The sequence below is a fragment of the Anser anser genome, assembly GCF_964211835.1.
Source record: "Anser anser genome assembly, contig: SUPER_W_unloc_7, whole genome shotgun sequence".
Classification (NCBI taxonomy): domain Eukaryota; kingdom Metazoa; phylum Chordata; class Aves; order Anseriformes; family Anatidae; genus Anser; species Anser anser.
This window is the reverse complement of record NW_028154225.1, coordinates 599,825-627,704: the sequence shown is the minus strand read 5'-3', so window position 1 is coordinate 627,704 and position 27,880 is coordinate 599,825. Positions and strand designations below refer to the sequence as shown.

The 27,880-nt window shown below is 49.8% G+C and overlaps 1 protein-coding gene across 5 annotated transcripts in view; it reads right to left on the bottom strand.

Annotated features, from left to right (window-relative positions):
- Positions 1 to 27,880, bottom strand: part of LOC310888951 (CBP80/20-dependent translation initiation factor-like) — a 147,262-nt gene that overhangs the window by 22,596 nt on the left and 96,786 nt on the right. For 2 of the 5 annotated variants that reach the window (XM_083852617.1, XM_083852619.1), the window contains exons 8-9: positions 17,434 to 17,875; positions 15,316 to 15,645 (exon numbers count right to left, since the gene is read on the bottom strand). In XM_083852617.1, the coding sequence (XP_083708743.1) occupies positions 15,316 to 15,645; positions 17,434 to 17,875 (772 nt within the window). Of the gene's footprint in view, positions 1 to 9,838; positions 10,101 to 11,709; positions 15,099 to 15,315; positions 15,646 to 17,433; positions 17,876 to 27,880 lie in introns of those variants that run through there. The other 3 variants (XM_083852620.1, XM_083852621.1, XM_083852618.1) reach the window with 3 other exon arrangements.

The window sequence follows — 27,880 nt, the reverse complement described above, 5'->3', positions numbered from 1 at the left end:
CAGCAAGCAGGACGAGGAGCAGCACTGCATCTTGACCATCGGACCTAAGCCCTTGCTCCAGCACCGACAGCTGCAGCCAAACCCCATCCCTGGGGAGTTTGCCACACTTTTTAAAGATGAGTCCCAAATAACTCTGCCCTAGAGCTGGGCCCACCGACGCATGGCTAGCTGTGTCAGCAGCGAGTTAGAGGGCAAAAGTTTACCATGGGATAAAAATGAGAGTTAATTTAAGCATTACCACCTTCTGATGGAAAAAAACCCTACACATTTGGGCTTGTTGCTCTGTAAACATAGGGCTCTTCCTCTGGCAGCTTTGCTGTTTACTCAATCATTGTCAAGGAGGCAGGAAATATTGAGTCAGAAATACTGCGCAAAAAGAAATATATAATGCTCGGGTATCAGCGATTGGCGCTATATAAAAAGATGAGAGACGCTGCACTAAATACTTGGTCCTGCTGGCAATGTGCTACAAAAGGTTGGAGCCTTAAAGGGCTGTGTGGAAAGGGCCTGAGATAAATAAAACAGGTTTGAGGAGCTCCCAAGCACGACGGCAGCAGAGAAGATGTCTGCTCCCTCCCTGCATCCTCCCAGAGAGAGCCATTGTGGCACACTCAGCACTGCTGCCTTGTTTCCCTCGGATGTGGGCTGTAATTTAAATAATTCTTGCACTTAGGTCCCAGGTTGGGTCAGGCTCTGGAGCACAGCTTTGCTTTCTGGGGAATACAGCCCAACTAGGTGTGCTTGGTGTATGCAGAAGAAGGTCAGGAGGCGCTTGGGCCCCACTGCCAAAGCTCCTGTGCAGTCTTCATCCATGGTGACTGTGGGACACGAGGGGGGACCGGCAGCTCTTCCACGGGCTCTCTTCCTCTCCTCCAAAAGCAGAGCTCCTGGCCCCTGCCTGTGCCCAAGGACCACACCAAAATCCCACCACGCCATGCCTGCCCAGCACAGACAAAAAGAAAAAGTGGAGCTAACAGCTTCCGAGCAGAGAGCAGGACTTGGCAATAGCAGCACAGGAGACTGAGATTTATTTTCAGTCCTGCGTGGGCTCCCATCACCTCTGTACCCTGATTTCTCGGCTTGCAAGTGGGAACAATTTACTCATCTTCCTCTGCACAGCGCTTTGGGGTGTGTGACTGAGACATGCAAATTGTAACAATTATTATCACTCCAACAAAGGAGCTATTGACATTTAAAGCAGATAAACTCTTTAAATTACAGATGGCACTCTACCCAGCCTTGCAAAGGTCTGGGCTTCACCCAGCCATGAGGTATTTCACTCCCATGGGCTTTCATCACAGCGTTTCCTCGAGCTGGATCTGCAGCCGGGCGAGTGGCACCCATCTCTTCTCGGGCAGTCCTGGCCACTTTGGCAAGAACAGCAAAAGAAACCGGTGGCCTTCAGCGTGGATCTGGCTTCTTCATTGCCACAGCTCTGTGTTTCTGTCATGTTTTTACACCACCATTTTTCTAAACGTGTATGGCAGTGGTCTCCAAAATGTGCTGCATGGTGAAGGTCTGAGTAACCACCACTGCATGGGCACCTACTGGTGTGAAATGCCGCTGCCCCACAAGACCAAAGATCCTGCAGCTGTTGGATAGACACATCTTGCAAGGAGGAAACAGCCAGGTTTTGCCTGCTCTTACTGTGGAAATATTGCTTATTCCTCTCGCATGGAATTGGGCAGGAAGGGAAAATGAGGGTTGGAAAACTCCCAGCCCTCCTGAAGGTTTTCTGGGAGATGCCAGGCAAGCTCCCAGCATCAGCAACATCCAGGAATTTTAAATTCCTCGTTTTTTGGGGTACCTATCCTGAGGCAGAAGATAATCAGAGACTGTAGCCAACAGTAGCGGGGGGTATTACCCATCTGCATACCCAAAATAACCCTGTCATCCCAAAATGAGCAACTGAGGGGTCACTTGAAACCCGTGCCCCCTGTCCCTCCACCACCCCTCCGTCTGGTCCCACACTCGGGACCTCCCACCCGGTGTGGCTGTCTCACGACTGCCTCAGTGAGGCTCTCAGGTCCTCGGTTAATTGTTAATTCAGTCAAGTTTTACAGCACCCGAGGGGGAGCCTAATAATGGCTTTGCAAACAGAGAAGCATTGCTGGAGATCCTGGAGCACTGTCTGGGTGGATGCTCCAGGATGGCTCAGGGGGTGAAGTAGCCCTGTCTGGCCACGAGGAACAGCTAACACCATTTAGCAGTTGTCCTGATGTAAAAATCTTCTCTAATGAGCCTCTGAGTGGACACACGGTCTGCACAGAGACGGTAGAGTGGGGAGGAGGCAGCCCAAGTGCATCCCACACCTCTCTCCTTTTCTCTCGCAGAGGGAGAAGAACCAGAACTGAGATGCAGATGCCGTGTCCTGAGGGTCAGCGGAGCGCACGGTTCAACTGCACAGCATCCCATTTCGGGCACAAGACATTAGCATCCTGGCAGTCACAAAGCCTCATACCTCGTTACTGCAGGAGCATTTCTTTAGCCAATTTTCAAGTGGGATAATGCCAAGAGCACAAATGCTCTGAAAATAGAGAGAAGAGGTGGGGGCATGCTGGGCACCCTGATTGCTTCACCAGAGGGTGTTGGCCAACCCATCCTCCAGCGGTACCCAGGTGACAGAGCTGTCTTCCTCGTTACTTAATTTTCACTGTTGCCCTTCCTACCCAGCCCCTCTGTGGGTTAAGGCTGGGTTCACAGACACTGGTGGGGTGCTAGCTCAGCTGGCTAACAGCTATTTGTCACTGCTGCTGAAAGCCCTGCTTCTCCCACGAGCCTGGACCTGGCTGGAACAGCTCATCTTCCTAAGGAAGGTCTCAGTAATGCTGAGACACACACATTAATTGACTCGCTGGGTGGTCATCAGAGGAGCTGGGGCACCCATTTGACCCAACCCTGCAGGACACCCCACGGCAATGCCCAGAGGAGGCAGCTCCCACTTCTCAGGCTTGCTCCCCTGGGATATTTCAGAAGAGCTTTGCCACACATCTCAGTCCTGCTGCTGCAGAAGCCCTGGGGCAGATCCCTGCCTGTCCCAGGAACCACAGCAGTGCTGGTCCCCACCACTCCATGGAAAAAAATGAACATAACTCCCCCAGCAAGCATATATGGACTGTTTTGAATTGTTGTTGCAGGGGTGGATGGTTCGATGGGACTCCTCCAGCCCTCCTCTGTGCCGGGGTGAGGTTGGAGCCCCAACACCATTCCTGGCATCCACTCAGGGACCACTTCTGTGCCTGAAAAAACATCCATGCGGGTGGGTTTTTTTTGGTCCAGCTGGAGCTTGTCAGCAGGCTGCATTCTTATTTTAAGCTCCACGCATGCGATGTGGCCCCTTGATAATGCAGAGGTGCCAAGGAGTCTATGGAGATGGGCCAAGCCTGCAAAGAGAGCCATGAGTGCCGCCAACGCTGCCGAGGGGGCAGGTGCGGGTGGGTGGCAGGGGCTCCTTCCCCACCACTCTGCTGTTTTGAGGCTTTTGGGACTTTCCACCTCATGGATGCAACCAAAGCCTGAGCTGACCTCGTGGCATGATGCCGTGAGCGCGGTGCCATGAGCAGCCTCTGTCACATCCAGCAAACTGAGAGGCTCGGGCAGTTCGTGCCCCTGCTCACAAACCCCAAAAACCTCTCCAGGTGCAAGGGCCCGGGATCTCTGAACATCCCCGTTCTCCCCAAGCACCGCCTCACCCAGCAAACTGCCGTGTGTCAGCACAGCAGGGGTACATAAACTGCACAAAATCCGTGCCGTAAAAATAAAAAAATTGCAGAAAGGCTTGGGAGCCCACAGGCAGCTGGCCAGCTTGGTCCGAGGATGGAATTTTCCCCCTGTCTGCCCAGAGCCTGAACCGCACAGTGAGGAGGGAAGCGGAGGGGACGGGGTTAACAGGCTCCCAGCTGGAGATATTCGAGACACCCAGAGTTCATGTCAAGTTTCATTCCAGGACCCTTTTCTAAATTCTTTTGGTCATGGGAGAACATGCTGCAACTGTTTAGTATGCAGGGAGGCGGTGGCTCTGGCCCAGCATGAGGACGTTGCTGAGCAAACGCACCAGGACTCACAACTCCCTTATCTCTGCTATCCACTTTTCACCCATCTCTCACCACCACGGCCAAGGGGACGGGCACGGACCCGTGGTACCAGCACTGGTGTCCTGCTGGCGAGGCTGCTTGGGGCTCCCTGTGACAGGGACGAGCTGTATCTAACAGCCGCGGCCCCGAGCTGAAGTACCAGTCTGCTAAAAAGCGTCACCATCCAGCTCTGTTTACACAAAAGATCGCAGAAAATCTTTCTTTGGGGGTAATGTTTACAAATCCTATGAAGCCAGAGAGCTTCTACTATAGAAAATGTTGTTTTGACTAACATTTTTTTAAAGGATGTAAAAAGATCTGCTCTGCTCGCCCCCTGAAGATGTACATACCCTACATGCGTTGCAAGCTGTCTGCCTGCGTGGGAAAAGCTGAGCTTATGGAAAGAACCGGGCTGAAAAGCTGCAGAAAACATGACCTGAAAACCCCTCGGTCCCTCCAAACTTTCTGCCTTTATAGACACACTCATGATTACCACGGCACATTCTGCAGTGTAATACACAACATCCCGGTGGAGCCTTTCTATAAAACAGCAGACAGCAGGGGCTGGGATATAGAGAGACGCGGGACAGCACACCTCATCCCTAGGAGCAAAGCACAAGTGGCAGGTTTTGTCTCCCCAGCCCGGCACTATTTCCTTACCACTGTGGCTTTGCACTCTGTATCCAGTTTCACTTCCTGGTGCTCCCAGACCTGAGGCGATATCGCTGCACTGGGTTTCCAGCGTTGTTCCAAACGTTCCTCCCACCCCCTTATTAACAAAATAACGTGCAGAGCAAGTGTAATAAAAAAATTAAAAAAAAACAGGAGAAGAAAGAAAACTGGAGCAATTTATCACTGGGAAGGGAAGAAGCAACGTGGGCAAAGATGATCACACTGGTTTCGGATACTCAGCAAACAGGGCAAGGACAGGGGCTGCACAGGATGCAGTACGTTGTGCCCACGGGCCAAACCAGAGGATGTGTCACAGCGGGGTGGTATCATCCAGCTGTCCTATGCTTTCCTGCGTCCTCAAACCTGACTGCTGCATTTCGCACCGGTAACAGGCCTCATTTGCTGGCCAGGCGTGGGACACAACCTGGAACACCTCTACTGTATCTCATCCCTCACCTGCACACACTGCACACCTGGTCCCACAGTCACTGCTGCTGGAGTGAAAAAACAACCCCAGGAAGTCCCCCGTGCTACTGCGTGCACAGCACCCTGTGTCATGGCCGCCCGTGGCCACGCCTACAGGGGGATATGGCCGAGACCTGTGGGGTCTGCCAGCTGAGCGCGTCCCCCTGCACTCCTGCTCATGGGGAGATGCCCTGGCCCTCCAGCTGAGCAGAGATGTTTCAGGAGCTGGGAGGTGCAATGGAGTGGCACCGCGCTGCTGCTGCCACCGAGAGCACCGACATAACCGCCTGGGAAAGGCAGGGATGGGCCAGGCACAGGACATCCCATTTCACTCTGTTCCCATGAAAGAAAAAAGAAGTGCTGCCCCCTCCAGCGTCCTCCCCAAGCCTGACTGCTAGGCTGACGCTGGCACCTGCGTCTGCTCTGGCCTTGGCAGGGACGGCTCCAGCTCCAGCACCTGCTCCCGTGCTGCATTCCCTCTGTAAAACGTGTAGCTCACACCCAGGAGAGAACTGAGGACAAACAGCCGGGGCGGTCGTTTGACACATGTTTAAGGCAATATAGCACTGGTGTTGCTGTGCTACAGCCCATGGGTTCGGGGCTGTGGGGTTTGCAGGGGTGTCAGCTTGGGCGTGCTCCTACAGTGCACTGTGCTTTTGGGGGCCAGCAGGGCAGCTGGGTGAGAGGGGACGGGGCCGTCTTTGGGCTCGCCTGACCCCAGAAGGAGCTGGCGAGCTTGAGTCCCTGCAGGCCATCTGGGCTTGCACAGGCATTTGACCTCGGCTTGCTGCAAGCCTGCTCTTGCAAGGCAGGACTGGGGGGGCTGCAGGGTGACCCCAGGTAGGGCAATGCCTCGCGGGGTGCTCACCCTGAGCCTCCATTCTGGGGCTACAGAGCCACTGCCGCCAGCTTGGAGCCACCTCCCAAGCTCGCTCCTGTTTTCTGTGTCCCCACTTTGTGGATGGGGGTTCAAAATGGGCACCAGGAGCAGGGATTTCCCAACCCCACAGCTGTCAACATCCCCAATCCCCGGCTCAGCGTGACTGCAGCAGCCTGACCCGGATTTACGTGGGCAGTAGATGAGCTGGCAGGCTGGTGCATTAACTCTGGCTGAGTCCTGGGGCTGGCAAACCACGCTGCCGCATCCCGGGGACAGATTTGAGCCTTTCGAGAGACAATGGGTCCTCCTTGCGGCAGAGCCAGCGAGCTGATGCCAGCTTTTTAAAACTCCATCCAGCCTGGTCAAACAGAGGGAGAGAGACCCTCGTGAATTTGCTTTAAGCAAATTGATTTTGAGGCTTTTTTTTCCCCACCTCTCCTAAGAAAGCATGCAGGCTGGGGGTACCCTTTCAGACCCTGAGCATCCTCACCCCCCAGCAATGACTGGGAGCAGCCTGGGGGCTCTCCTGGAGGGCAGCGGCTGCCTGGATCCGGCCGGGGCTGCAGGCAGGCTGCACAGTCCGCAGTCTCCACCTAGAGCCCAGCGGAGTCTCTGCTCAGTGCTGCATCCCTGCATGGGTCCATCCGCACCCCAGGGCTGATGGGGCCTAGCCCCTGTCCTGGCCCTTGGTCCCTCCAGGGTGACAAAGAGCCAGAAGGAAGCACGCACAATGTATTTATGGAGCAAAGGAGGCCATTGGTATTTTTTTAACCATATGCCTGAGCAGTGCAAGATAAAATCTTACCAGCGCAGTGAATTTGAGCTATTCTTTAAACTCCTACAGTTTGTTTCTGCAACTTAGTCCCGCTTTCCAATCAGTCTCTCAAATGGTAAACTACCTGGTGCCCTGCTACCCAAAACTGAACACCTTCCCTGTGCAGAAGCATCAGTGGGACTGCAGCCCCTGCTGCCTGGTGGCTCCTGTCCACTTCCCTGCTTCCCCAAAGGCTATTTGTTGCCTTTTTCTTGCACGCCACTAAAGCCCCACATCCCAGTCCTCATCCCCCTGTTAGTTTCTGAAAAGTGCTAATCCCTGGTGCATCCTCTCCCTGCCACCCCACTCCTCCCAGCTTGCTCTGCTTGGAAATGGGAAAGTTGAAAGCATGCAGCCTGACTTTTAATCCAGGGCTCCCCAGTAACTCCCAGACCTGCCTGGGACCTTCTGCGAGCAGCTCCTGTAATGCCAGCACACCAGCCCACTGCCACACTTGTGAGGGCTTCATTGGGCCCCAACAAGGATGCAAAATAGAATATTTCAGAATCGTGGTGCATCTTCAGAGACACTCCATGGGGAGGGGAAGGGAAGGGAAGGGAAGGGAAGGGAAGGGAAGGGAAGGGAAGGGAAGGGAAGGGAAGGGAAGGGAAGGGAAGGGAAGGGAAGGGAAGGGAAGGGAAGGGAAGGGAAGGGAAGGGAAGGGAAGGGAAGGGAAGGGAAGGGAAGGGAAGGGAAGGGAAGGGTGGTGAAAGGGTGAAAGTGTGGCTGATGCTGATCCTGCTGGGACTGCCTGCACAGCTTGCACAACAGCATGTGTGTCAGCATACATACACACCTATACATACTATGCGTATATGTGTGTGCATTAATTTAGAATTGCCTTTGAATTCCCTGGGCATAAATAAAACAAATCCCACCTGCCAAGCTCTGGCTACAGGGCTTTGCATTTAGCAGGTGAGTCCCACAGCCATTCACAAAACCAGGACAGTGCTGCCAACATCTGTGCAGAAATGCTAGTGCCTTTCAGCACGAACCATGCATATTGCTTCCATGTCCCTATTACCATAGTACCCCCTCACTTCACTATCTTCGGTGTCTTTATCCTCCCAACCCAAAAAAGTGCTCCCATCACTAGGAGGTTGTCATTGGCTCAAATAAACAGGGAGCCTGCAGGAGAGGAGGGATTTCAGCTCACTCTTCCCAAATCCCTGTGCTCAGCATGGTAAATGCTTCCCTTTGCACCCTGATTTATTGAAAGTAATCGATCAGAATCAGAATCATCTAGGTTGGAAAAGACCTTCAAGATCACCAAGTCCAACCATTGACTGTCAGTCGATTCTCCAGTACCTAATGCCTCAACATTTCTATCCCAATAAAGGATTCAAGCTAAATTTTACTCATCTGTCCTCTGCCTGGGCTGACAGCAACAGGTTTATGAGCTTTGCAGCCTTCCCGGCTAAACTCCTCCAGAAGCAGCTACCCTGAACATCTCAAATCCATCTCATTCCACCAAAACACAGGTGTGACCGGTGCCAAAACCCACAGGGTCTGAGTCAAGTATTTAAAATCAGAGAGCACAGCATCAAACCATGGAAATGTCATTTTTCGGGCATCAGGAGATTGCACTAATATGACTAATTTGAATGGCTCAGAACAAACTTCTGCATTTGAGCAAGCACCAGACTGATGAGCATGGAGGAAACCCTGCATGGATATACAAGAGGGTATGTAAAAGAGGATGCAATAGAGTATGTAACTGGGTATGCACATCCCACAGCCCAAACCAAGGTATGCAACTGGGTATGTAACTGGGTATGCAAGAGGGTATGCAACTGGGTATGTAATTAGGTATGTAATAGGGTATGCAGTAGGGCATGCAATGGAAATAGTCCTGGCTACTGGCACCAAGGCATCGCCAAAGACGAGGACACACCAGGCTTCGCCTCTGGGTGCACGTGTGAGCCCTGCAAGGGGCCGTGCTGGGCTCTGTGCAGGGATGTGCCTTTCGTTTCTTCTTCTTTTTTTTTCTTCTTTTTTTTTTTTTAAGAAGGTATCAGCCTTCTGTTTGATGTGTTGCTGGCCGCGGTTGCTAAGGGGAGCAGTGTACAATTACAGCCCCAGTGATGTCCTCTCTAATAATATACTTCGCTATGCATAGCTCAGATGCAGACACATCTTGGCTATAAAGAGCACGGAGATTTGAACAGAGGAATACTCCAACTTATGTTACATGCGAAGGGTCTGTGGCATGTTGCTCAACACCTCCCCACTGCAGAAAAAAGCACTGTGGCCAGCAGAAGCCAGCGACTGAAAGTATGACAAGCAAAAATCTCTTGCAGGAGGCCTCCTTGCGATTTATTAAATGCAGAGGGATTTGTAGAGGGGCAAAGAAACCATACATGTATCCACCAAGACATTTTTCATGCCCCTCTCCCTCCAAGGTCCCCAGTTCAGCTGTGTCCATCCCGGGGGCTCGTGCAGCCCAAAATCACCCCTCGTACCACAGCGGTACGTACATCAAGGGACCCATGCGTGAAGGAACTACGTTTTTTTTTTTTTTTTGGACCTGGAGAAACAGAGTTTGTAGCTACGGTTTGGGTGGAAAGGAGGAGGAAAGGGGGACAATTGCCCCCAAGAGGAAAGCACAAAGGCAACTGGTGCTGTTTTGCACCAGTCTGCTGCAGCTAATGGTTTCCTGGTGAATATCTGTAGTCAGATCAAGTGTCTCAGACTGAATCCCCAAAAAAAAACTCAATGAGGAAAAATTCAAAACCCCAGCACCGAGCCTAGGGCCAGCAACATCTCCCCAAGGCTGATCAGCCTGCCCCACAGCTGCCCTCCCCGCCTTTCCTCCAGCATCCCAGGTTCCCAGCATCCAGCTTCAACAGCAAGGCTGAAATCCGGGACCGAAACACGGAGAGACAGAAGAATTCAAACCAGGGTTTTCCTGACCCCAATCCTCTCGTTTCAGGCCAGGACAGCTGCGCGCCTTTTGCACATGGAGCTGCTCCGTTCCCAGCCGCGGCTGTGAGCTCTGCGAGGGCACACACTGCCCGGGGAGATGCTCTTTAGCAGAGCTGTCTGCAGGGAGGGGATGACACGACAGCATTCCTGCACCACAGCGCTGGCATCTGTTTTGAGATTAAAACCAGTGCCATGAGATAAGCTGTGAACATGTGCAGCCCCCAGGAGCAACCAGGGCGAGCACCCCTCCAACGCGGGCATTTGTCAACAGCTGAAAATATAAGAGGAACCAGGTTAAAAAGACAGTTTGTTCAGCAGTGTCTAAGGGAGATGCTCCACCCTGCGTCTAGGGCTGAGCTGCTGCAATTGGCAGGCGTTTTGCTCCTAGAAAGAGGGACAAACAAGTCCGCTCAGCCCCTTCAAAACAGGAGCATCTGCCGGCGCCATCTGGGGGGGTGAGCGGCTTGGCCCCAGCCAGGGGGATCAACCGGGGGGGGGGTATGGTGATCTCGATTTATCACACCCCAGTGGAGTAATTCCCCAGCTCGCCGGTGCCCAGCGAGCCAAGCTCCTTAGGTCCAGGGATTGGATTAGTCTGAAAGGTGCTGCAGAGACACAAATCCAGCTCCAGAGCAAGCGTTTTATTAGAGTTTTTTAATTAACAGGAAATTATCTGGAAATGGCTGTTGGAAAACATCTGCCTGATGGTGGAGAGGTCAGGACTGGAGCTGGGCAATGTTAGATTTTCCCTGATGCAGCCAACCCCCCTGTTTCACAGCTGTGACAAGTCTTCTGTGCTGTGTACATGCATCCGTCTCCTGCCAGGGCTATCAAGCCTGAATGTGCCACAAAAAATGCTGTTTTGGGGCTGATCAAAGTATTTCATAAATCAGTGTGAATGCATCTGATTATTTTGGTTGGAAAAAGAAACTGTGTTTGGAGAAAGTAAAAATGCTTCACTCCCAGAAACGAAATGTTAAATTATTTAATTTAACCTAACGTGCTTTTCATTTGTACTGACCTTTTGCCCCACCAGGATATTTTTAAAAGATGTGCAGTTTTGAGTGGAGCAACCCCTTTTGCATTCCTCTGTGCTGTTGCACATGAAAGCAGTTACCCACACAGCCTGCTCACTCTTTGCATTTGATTTCTTTGCAGCTTTCCAAGGCAGATGTCGCGCTCCCTCCCTGTGCACCGAGCACTGTGAGGCTGGTTACACATTCCTGGGAAGCACTTAGGGACTCTCTGGAGAAATGAGATATATTATTTATCCTGCACTCCAGCCACGAAGAGCTAAATGTGAATCCATTCATTACTGCACATGATGCTGCACCATAAATCAGCTCACTAGGCCTGATGGTAAGGGTGGCGGTGCTGTGACAAGAGGGCAAGTTGGAAGGGTCCTCCCTAGCCCAGCGGGGCTGCCATCCTCCTCTCCTTTTGGGTAACGTCCTGCTGCTTCTGGCCATCGCTGCTGGACCCTGCTTTAGCTCTGCTCTTTCTATCTTTTTTATATTGCTCAGTCAAACCCATCTGTTGTGTCCAGGGCAATAAGAAAAGCAACGTGGAGTTACCCTAGCTTACAATAAATACTGATTTTAATTATTTTATTTTGTTTCTTCTTTGCCTGTTTCCCTTGTTGCTGAATGTCACCATCATCCAAAACCAAAGAACAACACAGGTTCACCCCGGCACAGCTGCTGTAACAGCCTGCTGAGCAGCTCCCAGCTGTTTCAGTTGCAGTAAATAATGAAAGCAAGGTGACACTGGATCTCAGGTCTGCTCTGTGACTTACGACACCTTGCCAGGGGGGTACCTCCTCCCAGCCATCCCTGGGGAAAGCAAGGGTTCTGCCACATCTGCACACAGACTACTGCAAAAAAAAAAAAAAACAAAAAAACAAAAAACTGATATTGGTTGGGATTAGTGGTAACAGAAATGTGCACATTTCTCCTTGTAGGCTTTTTCCAATGTTTTAATGCACAGGGCTAGCCTCCCTGTGCTGTGCATGGCAGTGCGCTGAGACACACAGACAGTAACGATCCCACTTGTTCCTGAAGATGCAAGGAGAAATTCCTGGTAACCCTGCCAGGGAACCCTGTGACAAACGGGTCACCAGAACTCATCCCCGTTCGGTGATTTCATCTTTACGGAAGGCCAACACCTGAACTCGCTGTCTTCTCCTGCCACGCACAATTTCGCTCAGCTCTGGTGCAGACACCGGGCTATTCCCTGGGAACCTATTTTTTAAAACCTATCTTTAGGGCAAAATTATTTCTGCAGCAGGGCGATTATGTGACTTATGCGCAGTTCTGTCGGTGGTTGAACTGCCTGAGTCATGCAATCCGTGTATCAGCTGTGGAGCCTTAAAAACCTCTAATCCCAGGAAAAGGAAAATAACCTAACATTAAAAAGCACTACTATTTAAAAAATGACAAGTGTATTGGGCAGTTATGTGGTGCTTAGCCATAAAACTGAACTTAAGAAGCCCTCCTCCATCATGGCCAAAGGAAATAAAAGAGACAGATGGTTTCCTTGAGTGTCTGGTGGCCACAGAGCTCCCTGTCCACAGATGCTCTGGCTGTCAGGTGAGAAAGGACTCATCCTGCCCACCTCTGTGCATCCTAGGGCAGTGCTGCATGCCCACACTCTCCTGCTTCCGTGCCCACGACCATCCCCAGCTGCCTCTCAAGGTCTTGGCTGCAAAGATGCTTGAGAAATGCTGTTCTCACCTAACTGCAATGAATTCAGGGATGGATTCACCCAGAGGGTGCTGGTCACTGCACACAGCAGCCACCCATTGGGGATGAGCCGGTGGCAGGAACCATGTGCCTTGGCTGCACTCGTCTTGCACCAAGACCATGTTTTCCTCCTTAAAAATAGCTTTCTTCCCCTTAAAAGGAGATAACATCTTGATTTAAAGCCAATAAAAATGGGAGGAGCAGCCCAGTGACTCGCCTGCTCCCCACTTTCAAACTGCTTTGCAGGGAGCAGGAGAAATGGTGGGCACGGCTGCTGTGCCCCAAACACCAGGACATGCCTGGTAAGCAACATTTGGGATGCTTGGATGCCCTAAATGACACCCCCATTAGCTGGATCTGCTCCTCAGTCTGGGTTCAGGGCACTGAAGCCTTGGTTGGCCCAGGACAAAGACACAAGGGCTGGTGGGAAGGACAACTCCAGCCTCACCAGCAGGCTGGGACTTTTGATGAGCAGCCACTGGCCAGGAGAGCCCTGAGGAGTTGCTGCTCCAGTGGTGACACGCAGAAATGTCTTCACCCCTTCTCAGCTCATCCAGCACCGCAGCTCCCAGCAGCTCCATGGGGTGGGCACTGGCTCTTCTCACCCTGACAGCCCTGCAGGAAACAGTCCTCCCTGCAGGGAACAGTCCTCCCTGCACGCCTTTGCATCTCGCTAGGCTTCGCTTCCAGCAGATTAAATCCCTCCTAGTTGCTTACGAGTGAAGAGCATTTGTAGGTATCCGCCTTTTCCCTCTCTTAGTTTTACATATCTTGTTTTGGCCTTCGCAGACTTTTGGAGAGAGCCTTTGACATTGGTCTTCACAAGAGGATGCAAACTCCTGTAATTTGGGCTCTGATCTGAGATGAGAGAACCTGAGCTCAGATCTTGCACCACTGTGGGTTGTTGCACAGGTGGCCTCACCTGGAGCGCTCAGTCTCTCCACATCATCCCTCGCCTACTGTAAAGCAGAGGGAAAACTCTCACCCTTCTTGGAGTCACATCTCCTCGGACTTATGTGCAAGTTGGATCCAGGTGGGCTTTCTAAACCCTGCTCTACCATTCTGGCTACATCCTGGTTTCCTCCAAACTCCTGCCCTAGCAGCCTGCACGCCTGTTCTTTGTAGTCACGTAGCATCTCCCTGCTACGACATCATGTGAAACTGCAGATACTCCTCTCATCACCTTTGTCCCTTCCCTCCCCATCCTCAGTCCTTCCAGCAGCTATAGTCGCAAAAGCAAGAGCAGGTACTCAAATGAAAATATCAAGAGATTCGAGAAGAAATACAAGCTGGCTTTTGTGAGGCTTGTTTATGAAGCCACATCAGCTTGTGTCAATGGAAACAGAAAAAAACAGCTGAGCGCCCTGGTTGCAGGGCCCAGAATTACTGCAAACAAGGGAAACCAAGGCAGAGGGAGATGGAAAGACCTGCCCAAGGTAAAAGACTGATCACTAGCACAGCAAACTTAAGAGCCCTGAATCTGGTAGACAACCAAACCTACCAGACAACTGGCTATCAGCTTTCCTCTCATTTCCATATGAAAATCATTTGCCAGAAACATTTTCCTTAAAATATGCATTTCTAGGCCAAGCTTCCATTTCTGGAAATAAATAAATAAATCCCAATATCCCCAGTGAGCACCACTGTTCTGGATGCTGCTGCCCACAGACAGCAACGTTGGTGGAGGTGGCAGAAGATGACAGCTTCTTCCCTCCCATCCCTGTAAATACAGCTGGCAGCCCTTTGCCTACTGATCGGACATGAGAAGGTATCTGGAGGGCAGGAAGACTTCTCCTTCCAACACCTCCTCCACAGCAGGATCAGAAGCACGAGTGGCTGCCACACGCCACTTGCCCAAAAGCTGTGTTTGGCCCCCACCAGGTACACACAGGCACAGCAAGGAGGGCAGGCAGGTGTGCCAAAAAAACGGCACAATTCTGAATATCGAGCATGTGTGGAGAACAGTCACAGAGAAAACGAGAGCTACTTGTACGCACATGCTCCAGATGAACTGTGTGTGTAAGCAAGTGGCCAAACAGAAATGCAAATTAAAGTGAAGATGCAAATTTGTGCTTTCATCTCTGCACAACCTGTCTCCAGAGAGGCAGAAAGACGGAGGTCTATGTGACACCCTCTCCAGAAAGCACACTCCCACCTCAACTTTGCTGTCGCTGATGGTTTTTGGAGCAGAACAACCAACCAGTGCTGCCTATACTACTAAGCAAGTCACTCAAAATAATTAGCAAATACACAAATCATTAATGTCCAGGGTGCAATGAGAAACCAGGAGCAAGCCCTTCTGCCAGGTGATACGGCCAACAGCCTTCCCAGGGACCATGACTTAATGTGATACCCATGGTGCTGAGAGGTGTGGGGAAAACAGCAAGAGAGCCCAAAAGAGCAGCAACGACCCTTCACTTTAAGTGCCAAGCTCACTTCTCTTCATGTCACGAGGATGCTGCCACAAGCAACCCACTCCTTTCACAGATGGGCCCTGCCGTGACATCCTGTATTTCCACGTACAGCTCCTGAAATGGGAATGAAGAGCAACTGGATGATGCCTGCGGTGTAACAATGTCTACAGTAACTATTAAAGGTGGGCACAAATGAAATGCAGAAACACTTCTCTTCTCATTACCTGGGCTTAAAAGAAATTTGGTAAAAGCTCAGCTCCTGCCCAAATGCATGGTAAGACCCGGCGGGGTGAAGCTGCAAGCACCTAACCAAATAATTTCATCTAATTACCTGCAACATGTTGAGGAGCAGACTCCGGAATTTGGTTCCTTCCACCATAAAGAGGGCCATTTTGTCACAGAGTTTGGCTGCTGTGGAAGCAAAGCTGCGGTCTGTCACCGCTTTCTGGTAGATGGTCTTAACTATCTCCCCCAGCATCTCCTCAGAGTTGGTGGAGTTCTGGGCCTCCTCCATGAAGGTGGTGAGCTTGGAGTCAACATCACTGCTGTTGTTCTTCATGCTGTTAAGGATTTCAATTAATTTGTCCATTTTGTTCTTTTCAGGATTGGTGGTTTCAACCGTGACTTCGTCCTGGTCCGTGAAAAGGGAAAGACAAGGCGTCTGTTACACAAGGAGAAAACAGATGCATCAGCCCTTGTCCTTCCACAAACAGCAAAGGGGGAAAGGGGACTGGGGAGACATATAAACAGACCTAGAAAAATCAGAGCATACTCTAGAGGTACAATGGTCTCATCTCAGCATTGAAAGCCACAAGTGCATGAGTCCTGACCCAGAAATCTTCTGTTTCCCCATTTCCCGCAGTACGCAATCCCAGAGTCTTCCTCCTCAGCTCAGGGAGAAGTTGTGCTTGAGGGCTCTGAGCCAGGATGCCAAGGTCAGATCACCCCGACTGCCTTCACAGTCTCAGACAGGTTTCTGGCCATGTCTGCTCAGCTTCCCATCTGGAACATGGTAGTAATGGTCATTTTTTTTGCCTCTATTTTGAAAGTGCATTCTTGTTTGCAAAATGCTCACATCGCAATCCCACAAAAATATCTACATTTTAATGTATATTTAATGATTTAAATTGGGATCAAAGATGTCACATGTTCCAGGCATTAGAAAAACTCTTAACTTTTCCATCTCTTGACTGTTACACATTTTACTTCATGTCATTACCACAGAACCAACTTACTGCTTCTTTTTAACATTTAATTAAGCATTTGTCCCTTCCTCTGCATCATAAGGCATGCATCCTGCTTGCTCTGGTCTGCTCCCTTCACCTCCCATGGTTCAATCTTAAAACAGATTATACCATACAAACCTGTAGCAATTGTTTGGACAACTGCAACACCAGCCGGCAGGAGCTATCAGGAGACCAGCAGGGTTAACTACACACATCCCAGAGTGGGTGCTTATGTGATGTGTTTCTTACCAGATTATAAAGTTGCAGGGCAGACACTGAAGTGAATACTCTGAAAGTCTCTGCTATACTTCCATTGCTTTAAATAACAAAACTAACTAACAAAATCTCTTCCTCCTCCTCATGGCACATACATAAATAGTAAATGCACATGCATTTAAAGGTATACATTTCCAACGTACACTCCCATGGAATTGTATATGTTCAGGTTATTTTTGCTACACATTTTGAAAATCTCATTGGAGATACCCCCACGAATGCATTTTCCAGTCTGAAAAGAGAATCTCAGGAGAAAGAGTCTGGGTTGCACAGAGGGCAAATGGAGATCTCTGAATTCCTCAGAAATCTGAGGCTGAATATTGTTTGGATTCTCCTCCATCACTTGCAAGCAATAGTTTTGTTATTGTTGGGTTGCTGGAAGGAAGGGGGAAAGATAAGACCATTTCAATTAATTACCGAGATAAACGGATATCAACTTTTAAGTAGCTGACTACAAATACTCAGCACTCAAAAGTCAAAGCTTGGTATTTCGCTCTGTAATTGCGGAGAGACGAATTGCCTTTTTTAGACCTCTCTGCGAGGCAGACGAGCTCTGCAGAGTGGAGGCAGTCAGCTGGGATCAGCCGCAGGGGAGGGAGTGCCTGCGTTGCAGCTCGCACGTGCCCCAGCCTTCCCTGAGGGTGTTTGCAGGGATAGGGACGAGCTCCCAGTCAGTCCCTCCTGGAAAACTGAAGCTGGTAGCAACCTCAACCGCGGAGGCAAGCTAAGAGCTTTAGCACTGTGTCAGTAAAAAACCTCCTGAAGAAGCATGAAGACACTTCAAGAGAAGTGTTGACACTGGGAAGATTAAGATAAGTTGGGTGCATTACATGGAGAGGTCCCTTGAGCCCAGCCCATCCTGTATGGAGTATGTATGGCCCACCCTGTATGGCCAGCAGCCAGACTCCTGGAAAAAGGGTAAGTCCAAGTTCCCCTAAGAGCAGTACCTTTTCTTTTAGTCTCCTCTGCAGCCTGTCTTTGGAAGACTGGAGCAAATTGATCTTGGGTCTCTCCCCAATGCGCTCGTGAATACTGTCTTTCCACTTGGTCTCCGGCTCCTGGATGTACTGCTGAGACTGCTTCTCCACCGCCTCCAGGCCCCGCTGCATCTCCGCCGGACTATGCACCATGCAGACAGAGGTGTCCTCAATTTTCAAATTCTCAGTCTCTTTGGTGTTTCTGTGTGTTTCTTTGTCATTGGGCGAGTGCTTCTGGTTGTGATGCCATCTCCGGTTCTGGCTGTAGCCATGGTGGCCCGTCCTGCTTGAGGAGTGAGGGGCCTGGCCTTCTTGGTAGAGTTTCTGGTGGTCCCTGTTGTGTTTGGTGCCGCCTTGCTGATGATCTGTGTGCTGCTGAGACTTGTTCCCACCGGGAAGTCTCTGCTGTCGCCTGGGAAGTCAAAGAAAGAGGTCATGTATGCCAAGAGTATGCCCTTTTTTGCACGGACTAGTAGCAGAAAAGCAACAAAGATGAGGTAGGTCTTTTCTGAGCAGGCACCAGTAACCATATTTACTCACAAAATGGCTTCATTCATGTAGTGTCTGCAGTGTCATGGAAACAACATAAGAACAGACTACCTAATGATCTCAGCCCTCTGCATTCATATAAATTACTCCAGCAGCACCGTCTCATAGCAACTAATGTTTCTAAACCCCCTACATCAAATGCATCCTTCATGGAGAGAAGGAAACAAACCCCAGACTCAAGCCACATGACACCTAAAAAATCCCGTGCTACACTATGTCATGTTTGCTTGGCAGGTCAGTGTTATACCAACTGGGCCAGCACATCTGACTCACCAAACAGGCTGGCCCTTGGGGTGACTCTCCGGTCACCCTAGCGCAAAAGAGGAGCCAATTTAATGGTATCTAACACAACCCAGTACCAACTAGCATATTTCAGCTTAAAGTTTTCATAAGTAATTGGATAACATGACTGGTTCCCAGGAAAAGCTGCCCTGAGGTTCTCTGTGAGATGAAGACTTGCTTCCATACTAAACCAGGGAATATTTGGTTAGTTTCATAGCAGCAGCTGGAAGTCAGGCAGGGAAAAAATGTCACAAGTCATGTTTTTCTGAAGTCCTCCCGATATGCCTGGCCTGCAGCATCGCTCCCCTGCATGCCTCCTCCGCTGCACCAGCTGGGCGTACCGCTGTGCTCATTTGCAGCGTGCCGTTTCCAGCCTACCAAGAACTTCTAACAGAGAAAGAAAAAAGCTAAAAAGTAAATTGCCAAGGAAAAGAGGTGCCCACACCAAATGGTTTTGCCCTGTCTTCTAGTTCCCTTATGCATGTCCTTCATCATTGCTATGCAGGGGATGTGTATGAAGAAACTGAGGACCACGCTCAGCTCCAGCAGCACGGGGAGCCAGGACCAGTGGATCTGGACAGGAGGCAGTAAGAATGTGGCTCAAAGTGGGCAGCATGGACATTCAACAGGCACAAAGAGGAGGAACTGCCCATGAGTGGTTTGCTGGAGGGACTAGCATGGCTCAGAAGCCATCGCTCGCCTCTCACTGCAAGCAGTAGCTGAGACTGCAGGTCCCCTAAAACCCAACAGCTGAGTGGAAGAAATGCTTTGGCAGCCTCTTTGCTTTTGCATCCAAAGCTCATGTCGTCTCCAGAAATATGCCTGGTGTGACAGGGCTCCTCAGAAGCAGACACCGCTGCACTGAGCTGCAAAAAAACAGCCCAAGGGCGAGGAAACTTTCCTCTTGCTCCCTCCTCCAGGAAGCTGGAGTGAGAGGAAATTCCTGCCAGCAGATGTGGCCAGAGTGTCTTGTACCCTCCAACTGAATGTGGACATTTCAGATTTCCACACAGGCTGTGAAGACAAGATTATCAGGGCTTACAACACACACATACGTGCACAGAAAAAGAGCGAAGGAAGTTTAAAGGTCTCTCGTCACCCCGAAGGGCAAGGCTTTGGGCTGCTGGCAGCTGCCTGGTGCTGCGCTCCTTTGGAGTGGGTTAACCCTGAGGCACCAAGCAGCAGCAACCGGCTTTGTTTAAAGACCTTGGCGCTAGGGCTAGCCCTAAGTGCAGCGGCAACTCCCTGTGTGCCTGCTGCCTTTTTAACGCTTGGTATTTGCTCAGAGAGCATGTGGGATGCTCAAACGCTCCGCTCCTTACAAGACTCTTGGGAGCAGCGCTGGAGAGGCACAGGGCAGCCTCTCCAGGGTCCCATGAGGCAGAGGCACAGAATCACAGAATCATCTAGGTTGGAAGAGACCTCCAAGATCACCTAGTCCAACCTACGACCTAACACTAACAAGTCCTCCAATAAACCATAGCACTAAGCTCTACATCTAAACGTCTCTTAAAGACCTCCAGGGATGGTGACTCAACCACTTCCCTGGGCAGCCCATTCCAATGCCTAACAACCCTTTCAGTAAAGAAGTTCTTCCTAATATCCAACCTAAACCTCCCCTGGCGCAACTTTAGCCCATTCCCCCTCGTCCTTGCTAAGGCAAGCAGGCATAGGCACAGGGCTGCAGGAGCAAATGCGCCAGCACCGCAGTGCCCATACGGCGCCACATCCTTCCTGGTTTTGCAGCCGTCACAATCCCTTTTCTGTGGCTCAGTCTCATCCCTTACCCCAAACCCCCACCTCTGTTTGGGTGAATAGCTCCATTAATTTTAAACGTCCCACATAGCAACTAGTTTTATTTTCACCGCCGAGACCTGCGCTGCTCAGCTAAGTGGGCTGGGGCGCAGGAAGCGGCCATTCACAAATACATTGCAATGGTCAGTGGCTAAACCGTCCCCAGCCTGGCCTGCCAAACCACGCTGCCCCTCAAATCTGTATTCCTTGGCAGCCATGGGAGTTAAAACCTACTTTGCGAGGCCAACTGGCTCTCCACCACAAAGAGCAAGGGCTCATGTTTGGCCAAGGCAGGCCCAACAGGCTTGTTCTTTGTAGCAGTGGAAGGAATTTGTGTTTAGTCTCAGACCATTGAATCCCGTTTTCTGAGATATTCAACATGCTTTTTTGCAAGCTGAATGGCAGGGAATATTAAAAAAAAAAAAAAAAAGGAGATGGGGGAAGCTTTCCTTTTTGCTGGAGCCTACAACAATTTTATGAGTACAGATTCTCCATATAAAGTTTTCCTGGCATTTCTTTGTTTCCTCCCAGTAATGCAATCATATAAACCGCTTTATGAAATGCATAAAGAGCAATGTTTATTAAAAGGGGAATGTCAAAATAAAAGTTAGTTACACCCCTTATCTAGCTCTAAGCCCTCACATGCTTAAACGTGCAAAAGCTTTGCTTTCTGTGGTTTTGCTCTTTCATCTTCAATATCAGAGTTTAACTGCTTGGGTGCACTTCCAGTCTTGGGGGATCAGCCAAATAGATGGTCACTGTATTTAGATTGCAGATATTGCACAGAAATGATAAAAGCTGCACGCAGATGCAGTTTTAATATAAGAAGGGGTAAACCATAATGTCTGGAAAGGACCTGGAAGCCAACCTAGCCTCTTCCCACTGCCATAAATTCCTGCAAGAAATGCGTGAAGGGACATTTTTTTCTCAAGATAATGATACTATAAACCCAACAGTTTCTGTTTAAGGGCTGTGAAAGAAAAAAAAAAAGTTTAACAGAAAAAAAAGACACATCCCACTTAAGTCAATGTGGAATGTGAAAGATTATTCAGTTTGGGGCTTTAACAACAAGACAGGGAGAGCAAAAGCAGCTCTGTTCCCATACAGGATAGCTGAAAGGCAAAATTCACATGGCAAGGGGCACAGCAAACACTAATGCAAACTGCAAACTCTGCAGTCACTGACCACAGGACGGAAAACACCAGAGTTAAATAAGTTAGGAAAAAAATGCTAGAAATAAAAGGCAAAGGAAGGAGAATGGCAAGCAAGAAGCAGTGTCCATGACTTGGCAGAAGGCTCGGGTCTAGACGATAATCCAGCATTCAGGCAAAGACTCGTTTTGTGCTATTATCTTCCCAACACCCCACTGAAGAAGAAAAGCCAAGAAGAAATAAGACTCTTCACAGAACAAAAAGCCAAAGGAGGGAGAACGGGGCCCAAATCTCGAAACTTTTTTTTGGTCTGCAGAGCGTTGCAAAGCCTGGCAGATTGGGATGGCCGATCCCTGCTTCCAGATGTGGTGGAGGCGCTCCCGAGGCCGAGACCCCAGGAAGGGGGATGAGATGGGAGCCCGGGTCGCAGGCTGGAGCTGGCTCTGCCCTCTTGCTGGGGGTGAAGCTGATGGAAACAAACTCGTGCAGGAGCGCACACACCCAGAGGGTGGCTCGGCTCACTTGGGATAAGCGGCCACGCTCAGGTAACCGCATTGTGCGGGAACCCAAAGGCACTTCCAGACCCAGGGCTTTGGGCTTGTGATGTCCATCACTCAGCTCTGGTCCCCCACCTGCTGCCTGCATGGGGAGCAGCACCAGGAGGCACCAGGGCTCGGAGAAGGGACAAGTGGTGGACATGAGAATGGGGATCTCCCACCACTCAGTCCCTTCTGTTGTTGGGACAGGGGTTCCCAACCTGCGGGCTGAAGACTTTGGGGATCCATGGGTTATTCTGGAGGGCGCGCAGGAGGTGCTGGTCCTGGAGACAGCAGCTCTCTCAGTGTGGGAAGATGCATTTCAACACTGGCAGGAGATGCCGGCTGTCCTCTTCACTCATCCCCCTTTAACCTTGTCTTAACACTGCTGATACAGGGCAGGACCAAACACTGTGGGGGGACAAAAAAGCAATCCTTGAAATATGGACTCTTGGCTGAGGCCATGGGACAGGCTGTGGTCTGCAGGAACATCCTGTAGAAGTGACTTCCCTGGCAGCAGTTTATGCACCAGTGACATGGGCCAGCCGTGGGGACAGTACTGCACTGCTGGCATGAACCACAGCAGAAGGAGACCTGGCACCTGCATTACTTTCAGGGCACATTTGTTCTGAAGTGTTGTATTATGGTAGACCAGCCTTGGTAGAAAATTAACCTCTTCCACCCTACCTCACCCAAATGTTTTGTTAAAATGCCTGGGTGAAGACACAAATCTTCCAGTGATGATGAGCATCAGCCTCTTCCCAAGCAGAGGAACTCCTAAAAACCTCAACAGAACATGAGGCCCCAGGGAAAGCGGGCAGGCATCGAGAGACATGGGCATCCCTTTGCTCTGCAGACACAAAACCCAGATGCTGTTGCCCCACTCACTCCTGTGCTCCACTGCAGCACAATGGTCTGTTGCCCCTGTTTTGTTTCATGTTGAATAACTATTTTCTCTTGCAATTCTGATTCAGCTCAAAACTCCCACTGAGTTCAGTGGGACTGGGAATTTGGCCATCAGTCAACATGGAAACTAAAGAGACATTCAGAGTTACAAAGAAACTGTACAAGTACTAAAAATCAAGGGGAGACAGTCAGGGTTGCCAAGCTGGAAATAGGATTGTATCATTTGTGCTATTGTTTCTCCACTGATTTTTATTTTTTTTTTAATTAACAAGACGAGATACAATGTTTAATTAACAAAACGAGATACCTTTCAACAGAATTTAGATCTGACAAATGTTTGCTCTGTTGGAGGAGCCTATGAAAACAAATCTACGGCTTCAGCTGTCTCTGTGATTACCAGCCTATGTGCTCAGAAATATGGGATTCCTGCAAGTTTTACTGCATCGCTCACTCCCAAGGAAAGGGACTGGAAGGCACAAAGCTGGGGAAAATAACTCCAGACACGTGCACAGCTGTGGTCTAAAACACAGTTGCTCCCTCCCATCAGCTTTGCTCATATCCCTAGAGCTAGACAAGTCCTCCGAGAGCCCTTACCACTCGTCTGGCATGTTGAAAGCCAGAGGACAACGCGGGGTTACATTCTCCTGGTGGTTGCATGGAGATTTGCTTAGGCAATTCCTGTAAATACTGAGAAGTAAGCAGCTCTATCTCCAACGGCACTTGAGAAATTTACCCTGCGGTGCAGAGCACTCCGTGCGGTCGAACAGACTGAGATATTGCCTGCGGGCTCAGGGACTGGGTGCTCTAGACATCACGGCTCTTGCCTTTGAAGAAACTGCCTGGACATCAGGCTATCCCTCAGTCCGAGGCACCTCTCCATGGGACAGACCCTCCTGGGCATGCTGTGCTCCTTGCAGGGGAGGGACACAGGTTTTGTCCTGCTTTCATGTAGCGCCTGACAGCCAAGGGGCATGACCAAGGCTGGCCAACAATTAACAGCTAATACATACCTGCAGACACCTGGGCAAGAAGCTGAGAATGAACAGCAGTGCTGTGGCCAAGGTCAAACCTTCCCTTCACCTGTCTGGTGTGTGAATGAACATGTTCCTCAATGCATTTTGATACAGAAGATGTATTTCCATCCTTTCTCCTGCATAGTCAGTATCTCGTCTCTGTTGCAGCAGAGGCACAGGAGTATGATGCTGAGCCTTGCGAGTATCTCATAATTGGCATTCCTATTACCATGGCTGCAATTAATTAGGAATTGCCATTACCCACATCAGCCACAGCACCAGATGAGTCGGCACAGCTCCTGAAGAGGTGCACCAGAAGCCTCCTTTGCAGCAGATCCCCATGTCCTCTCCACATACTCTTGCAGAGGGGCTAAATGCCACCACGGCCCCTCTACCCCAGAAGCGGTACGGACTATGTTGTATCTCTGACCTCAGTCTTGTGCACTAATCTGCCCTAACCTGCAGCCAAAAATGCCCATTGGCACTGGCTTTGGACACCTAAGGGACATTGTGGCTCAAACTGGAGGGCTTAAAGGATCCCAGGTAGGACCTGGGTACAGCATCTAAAACTGGTCCTGGAGGTCCGTCTCAGCACTGGGAGCATACCGGGAATTTTGCTGTTAATCTAATGAGGAAAAAGGTCTGAATTTCTATTTTAGACCTCAACTTCTTCCAGGAAGTATTCTTCACCAAACTACTTCCATCAGAGGCCCTGTGATGCTGTATGTACACGTATAACGATAACTCAGCATTATGTACTGTTATCGTTTGGTGCAGGGAATGTTACAGCCCAGCCATGGCTGCTTTCTACCCTTGCTATGACTGAGAGTGGGAAACAATCAAATAAGCTTGATGGTTCCACACAATTTAATCAAAAACCTCAAAACCCCACAGAAAGCAACAACCACCAGCTCCAAGCATGAAGAACACAGGACTTCTGTGTGTTTTCCCTTTGGCTTTCTCTCTCAAACTGGTTTTGCTTGGCTCCAGTTTCATTTTTGTTTGCATTTTTCTCAGATGAGAAGGGAACAAGATGTCATGTTCACTTCTGAAAACAAAAATGAAATTATTCACACCTCTTTTATGCTTTTCTGTCACCAAGGTCAAAGTCTATCCCATCACTAGGAACAGCCCAAGTGTCTGGACAGACGGCATTTTGGAAGCACAGAAAATCCACCTGTCAAAATGTGGTGATCAGGTTCTGCAATCATCTTTGGACATTTGAGCTGTAATGAGTCTTGTCTCACACGTACGCATCTCTGAAAACATGCAATGAACTCTAGAGGACCAGCACAGCCAACAAAAACGTTATGTGGGTAGAGATGTTTTTGATGAGGCTCACAGCAAAAGCATCTGGCTGCTGGGAAGAGCATTATGAAATCTTCAGAGAAGTCACCTACCTGGGAACAGCTCTCTTCGCCACCTTGGTTCTGGGGCCCAGTTGCAGCAGACAGCCTTCCCTTGGGCCTGGACATCACGTCTTTCTTTGCTAGATATGATTTTGTTTGGCCCTTACAACATACGTAGACCCACCATAAAAGAAAAGGGCAGTGCTGGAGGGCTTCAAAGAGGGAGCCCATGCAGTAATCTGTCAAAAAATGGTGTAGGACTGCTGCAAGGCATGGTCCCTCATGGAATGCCCTATTTCTGCTATGGGATGCCAATTGATTTGGCCTTTCCAAACACAGAAAGAGATCTGATTTCTCCCTGCACCTTCCTGCAGCATCCCTTCACACCATCGGGCCCCACTGCTGCTCCCACCACGGTGGTGGACACCCTATCCACAGGGACCATTCTGCAGGCTGGGCCACGGGAGCAGTGACAGTGCTGTTGGGCTGAAAGGATGCAGCACTACGTCCATCAGAGCAGACTCAGCAAAGCATTGAAGAGCAAACTTGTCTTCTGCTGAAGTCCAAAGAAAGTCCTCCCATGCTGCAGTGCTTGGCCGCATGGGCGGCCTGAGTCAGCTATTTTCTTCTAAGCTTCATGGAAACGAATCTTCTGGAGGAATTTAAGTAGCTGTTTTGAAACACCAGCTTGGGAAAGACATCCCAAGTACAGATGGCATGTGAGATAGCTCCAAAACAGCACTTTAAGCGCTTTGCTGTATCTCCCACAAATCATTAGGGACTTCCAGACGGAGGCCCTTGTTGCACAGAGTGAGCGACCAGCTAGGAAGACACCCCCCGGACTTCAAGGCTGTCTGCCCAGACTGGTGTAGAAATCACTCCAGTGATTTCATGTAGAAATTGCTCGGAAATTGTTTTCTTCATAAATTGCTTGAAATTATGTTTTTGGATTCGTACTGTACTGTAAACATTATAGCAAAAATTACATGAAAACCACAGGAAAATACAGTGACAAGGGAATTAATCCATTTCAGTTGAAGTAGTTTAAAACTGAAACACACAACCACAGTACACAATGTTTCCCAAGAATCTGCTGAGCGCAAATACACACGGATCCTGGCCTACTAGTAGGAATGTGAGTTGAATGAATATAGATTCATCTTTTACTGCTTTGCAGTAAAAGAGCTTATATCTCAGACTCCAGGCTCCCTCCTGTAAAAATACACCAAGGCTGACCAGTTATCCCGAGATCAGATAATCCAAGAGATATAAAACTTAAACCCGTGCCAAGATGCACGGGCTCCCAGACACAGCCCCGCTCCATCCCTCCATGGTCCTGTCCCTAAAGACACATCCTAAATGGCACGCATGAACCCCACCTGCTGCCATTTTGTTCAGCTGTCTTCCTACAGACCTCTGTGACTCTTTGACCCGCAGCAAGGAAACATCCTAGGTTTTTCCATATCCTATTTATACCAGCTCTTTCTAGTGAAGAAATAAATATCTTTCCTCTAGAAGCTAAAGCAAGATTTAACATGAACTCCGACAGGATCTCCTAACAGCTGTCCAGACACATGAGCTGACCCAAAGTCCATGGCAAGCAATTACTTCCGACACAGGGATCTTGGGTTGTTGCAACCCAAGCAACAGAGATGCTTTAGACTTACATGTGCCAGAAGCCTTTCTCGGGCACTTAACAAACTTCTACAAAAATTATATGGGTTGCTATAGCATTTAGTGCGGAGCTTTGGGAGCTAGGATTGATCTGGATATTGGCTAACTGTAACCCAGTGACAATCCTAAGGCAGACTTTCCCAAATAGCACATGTAAATGCGTCTGTCCTACTGTCAAAAGAAGAGTTTCCTCCTGCTCTCTCTGCCTCCTCTCTCATGCTACCACTAATGCTTGTGAGCTGTGTCAAAAATTTACTTTCTCTTGGATGGGTTTCACAGTTTGGCTGCCATTGGGTTTGGATGGGAACACGCAGCCTGGGGTGAGGCACAGAGCTGGGTCACCTTCTGCAGCTCCAGTGTAGCATCGGTGCTAACCCTTCCTGCTTGGGCACCAGCATCCCATTTTAAATGGGAAACTGGGATGATCTGGAGCACTGGGAATGGACTCTCCTAGCACAGGGTGCATCCTTGCTTCAAAATGCATCAGAGGGATGCTAAGAACGGACAAGACCTCCACGGCCCCATACATTTTTCCTGTGTTAGCCCCAGTGACACACACAGAGAGGGTGACCTGTTGCCCGCTGTGGGCTGGGGCAGGCTGAGCAACCCAGCTGCCCCAGCAAACGGATTGAGCTTCAGAAAGGACACAAGGGCGGAGCAAAGGCAGTTTTCTGAAGAATCGCCTATCCAACCTCAATGATCCCAAATGACCCCAATGGCCCCAAAAAAAAGCGATGCCACCACAAAAAGGGACAGGAGGGGAAGAGAGCAGAAGGGAACGGGAAGGAGATGAAGCTCCTGTATCATCAAGCCATGCCCAGACCGGAGCAAACCCGCTCACAGCAGCATAGATATTTGTGTTGGGAAAAAACACTGCTGTGGGTGGTTGTTCCTGATTTTGCTTTCACTCTGCAGTGACACGTAACAACAAAATTAATTAAAATAGGTCAGTTTAAATGAAAGAAGCCTCTTGTCCACTCATGCCTAGAGGCCATCAGGCCAAAGACATTATCAGAGAAAGAGTAGATATTCAGCACCTTCATGCCTGTTATCGACCCCAGCACCGTCCTAATCAATCCAGGGACTGTCTTTCCCACAGATGGTCCCTTGGAGACAGACTGCTGTGGCCCTAGCAGGAATAAATGGAAATGAAACAGTTAATA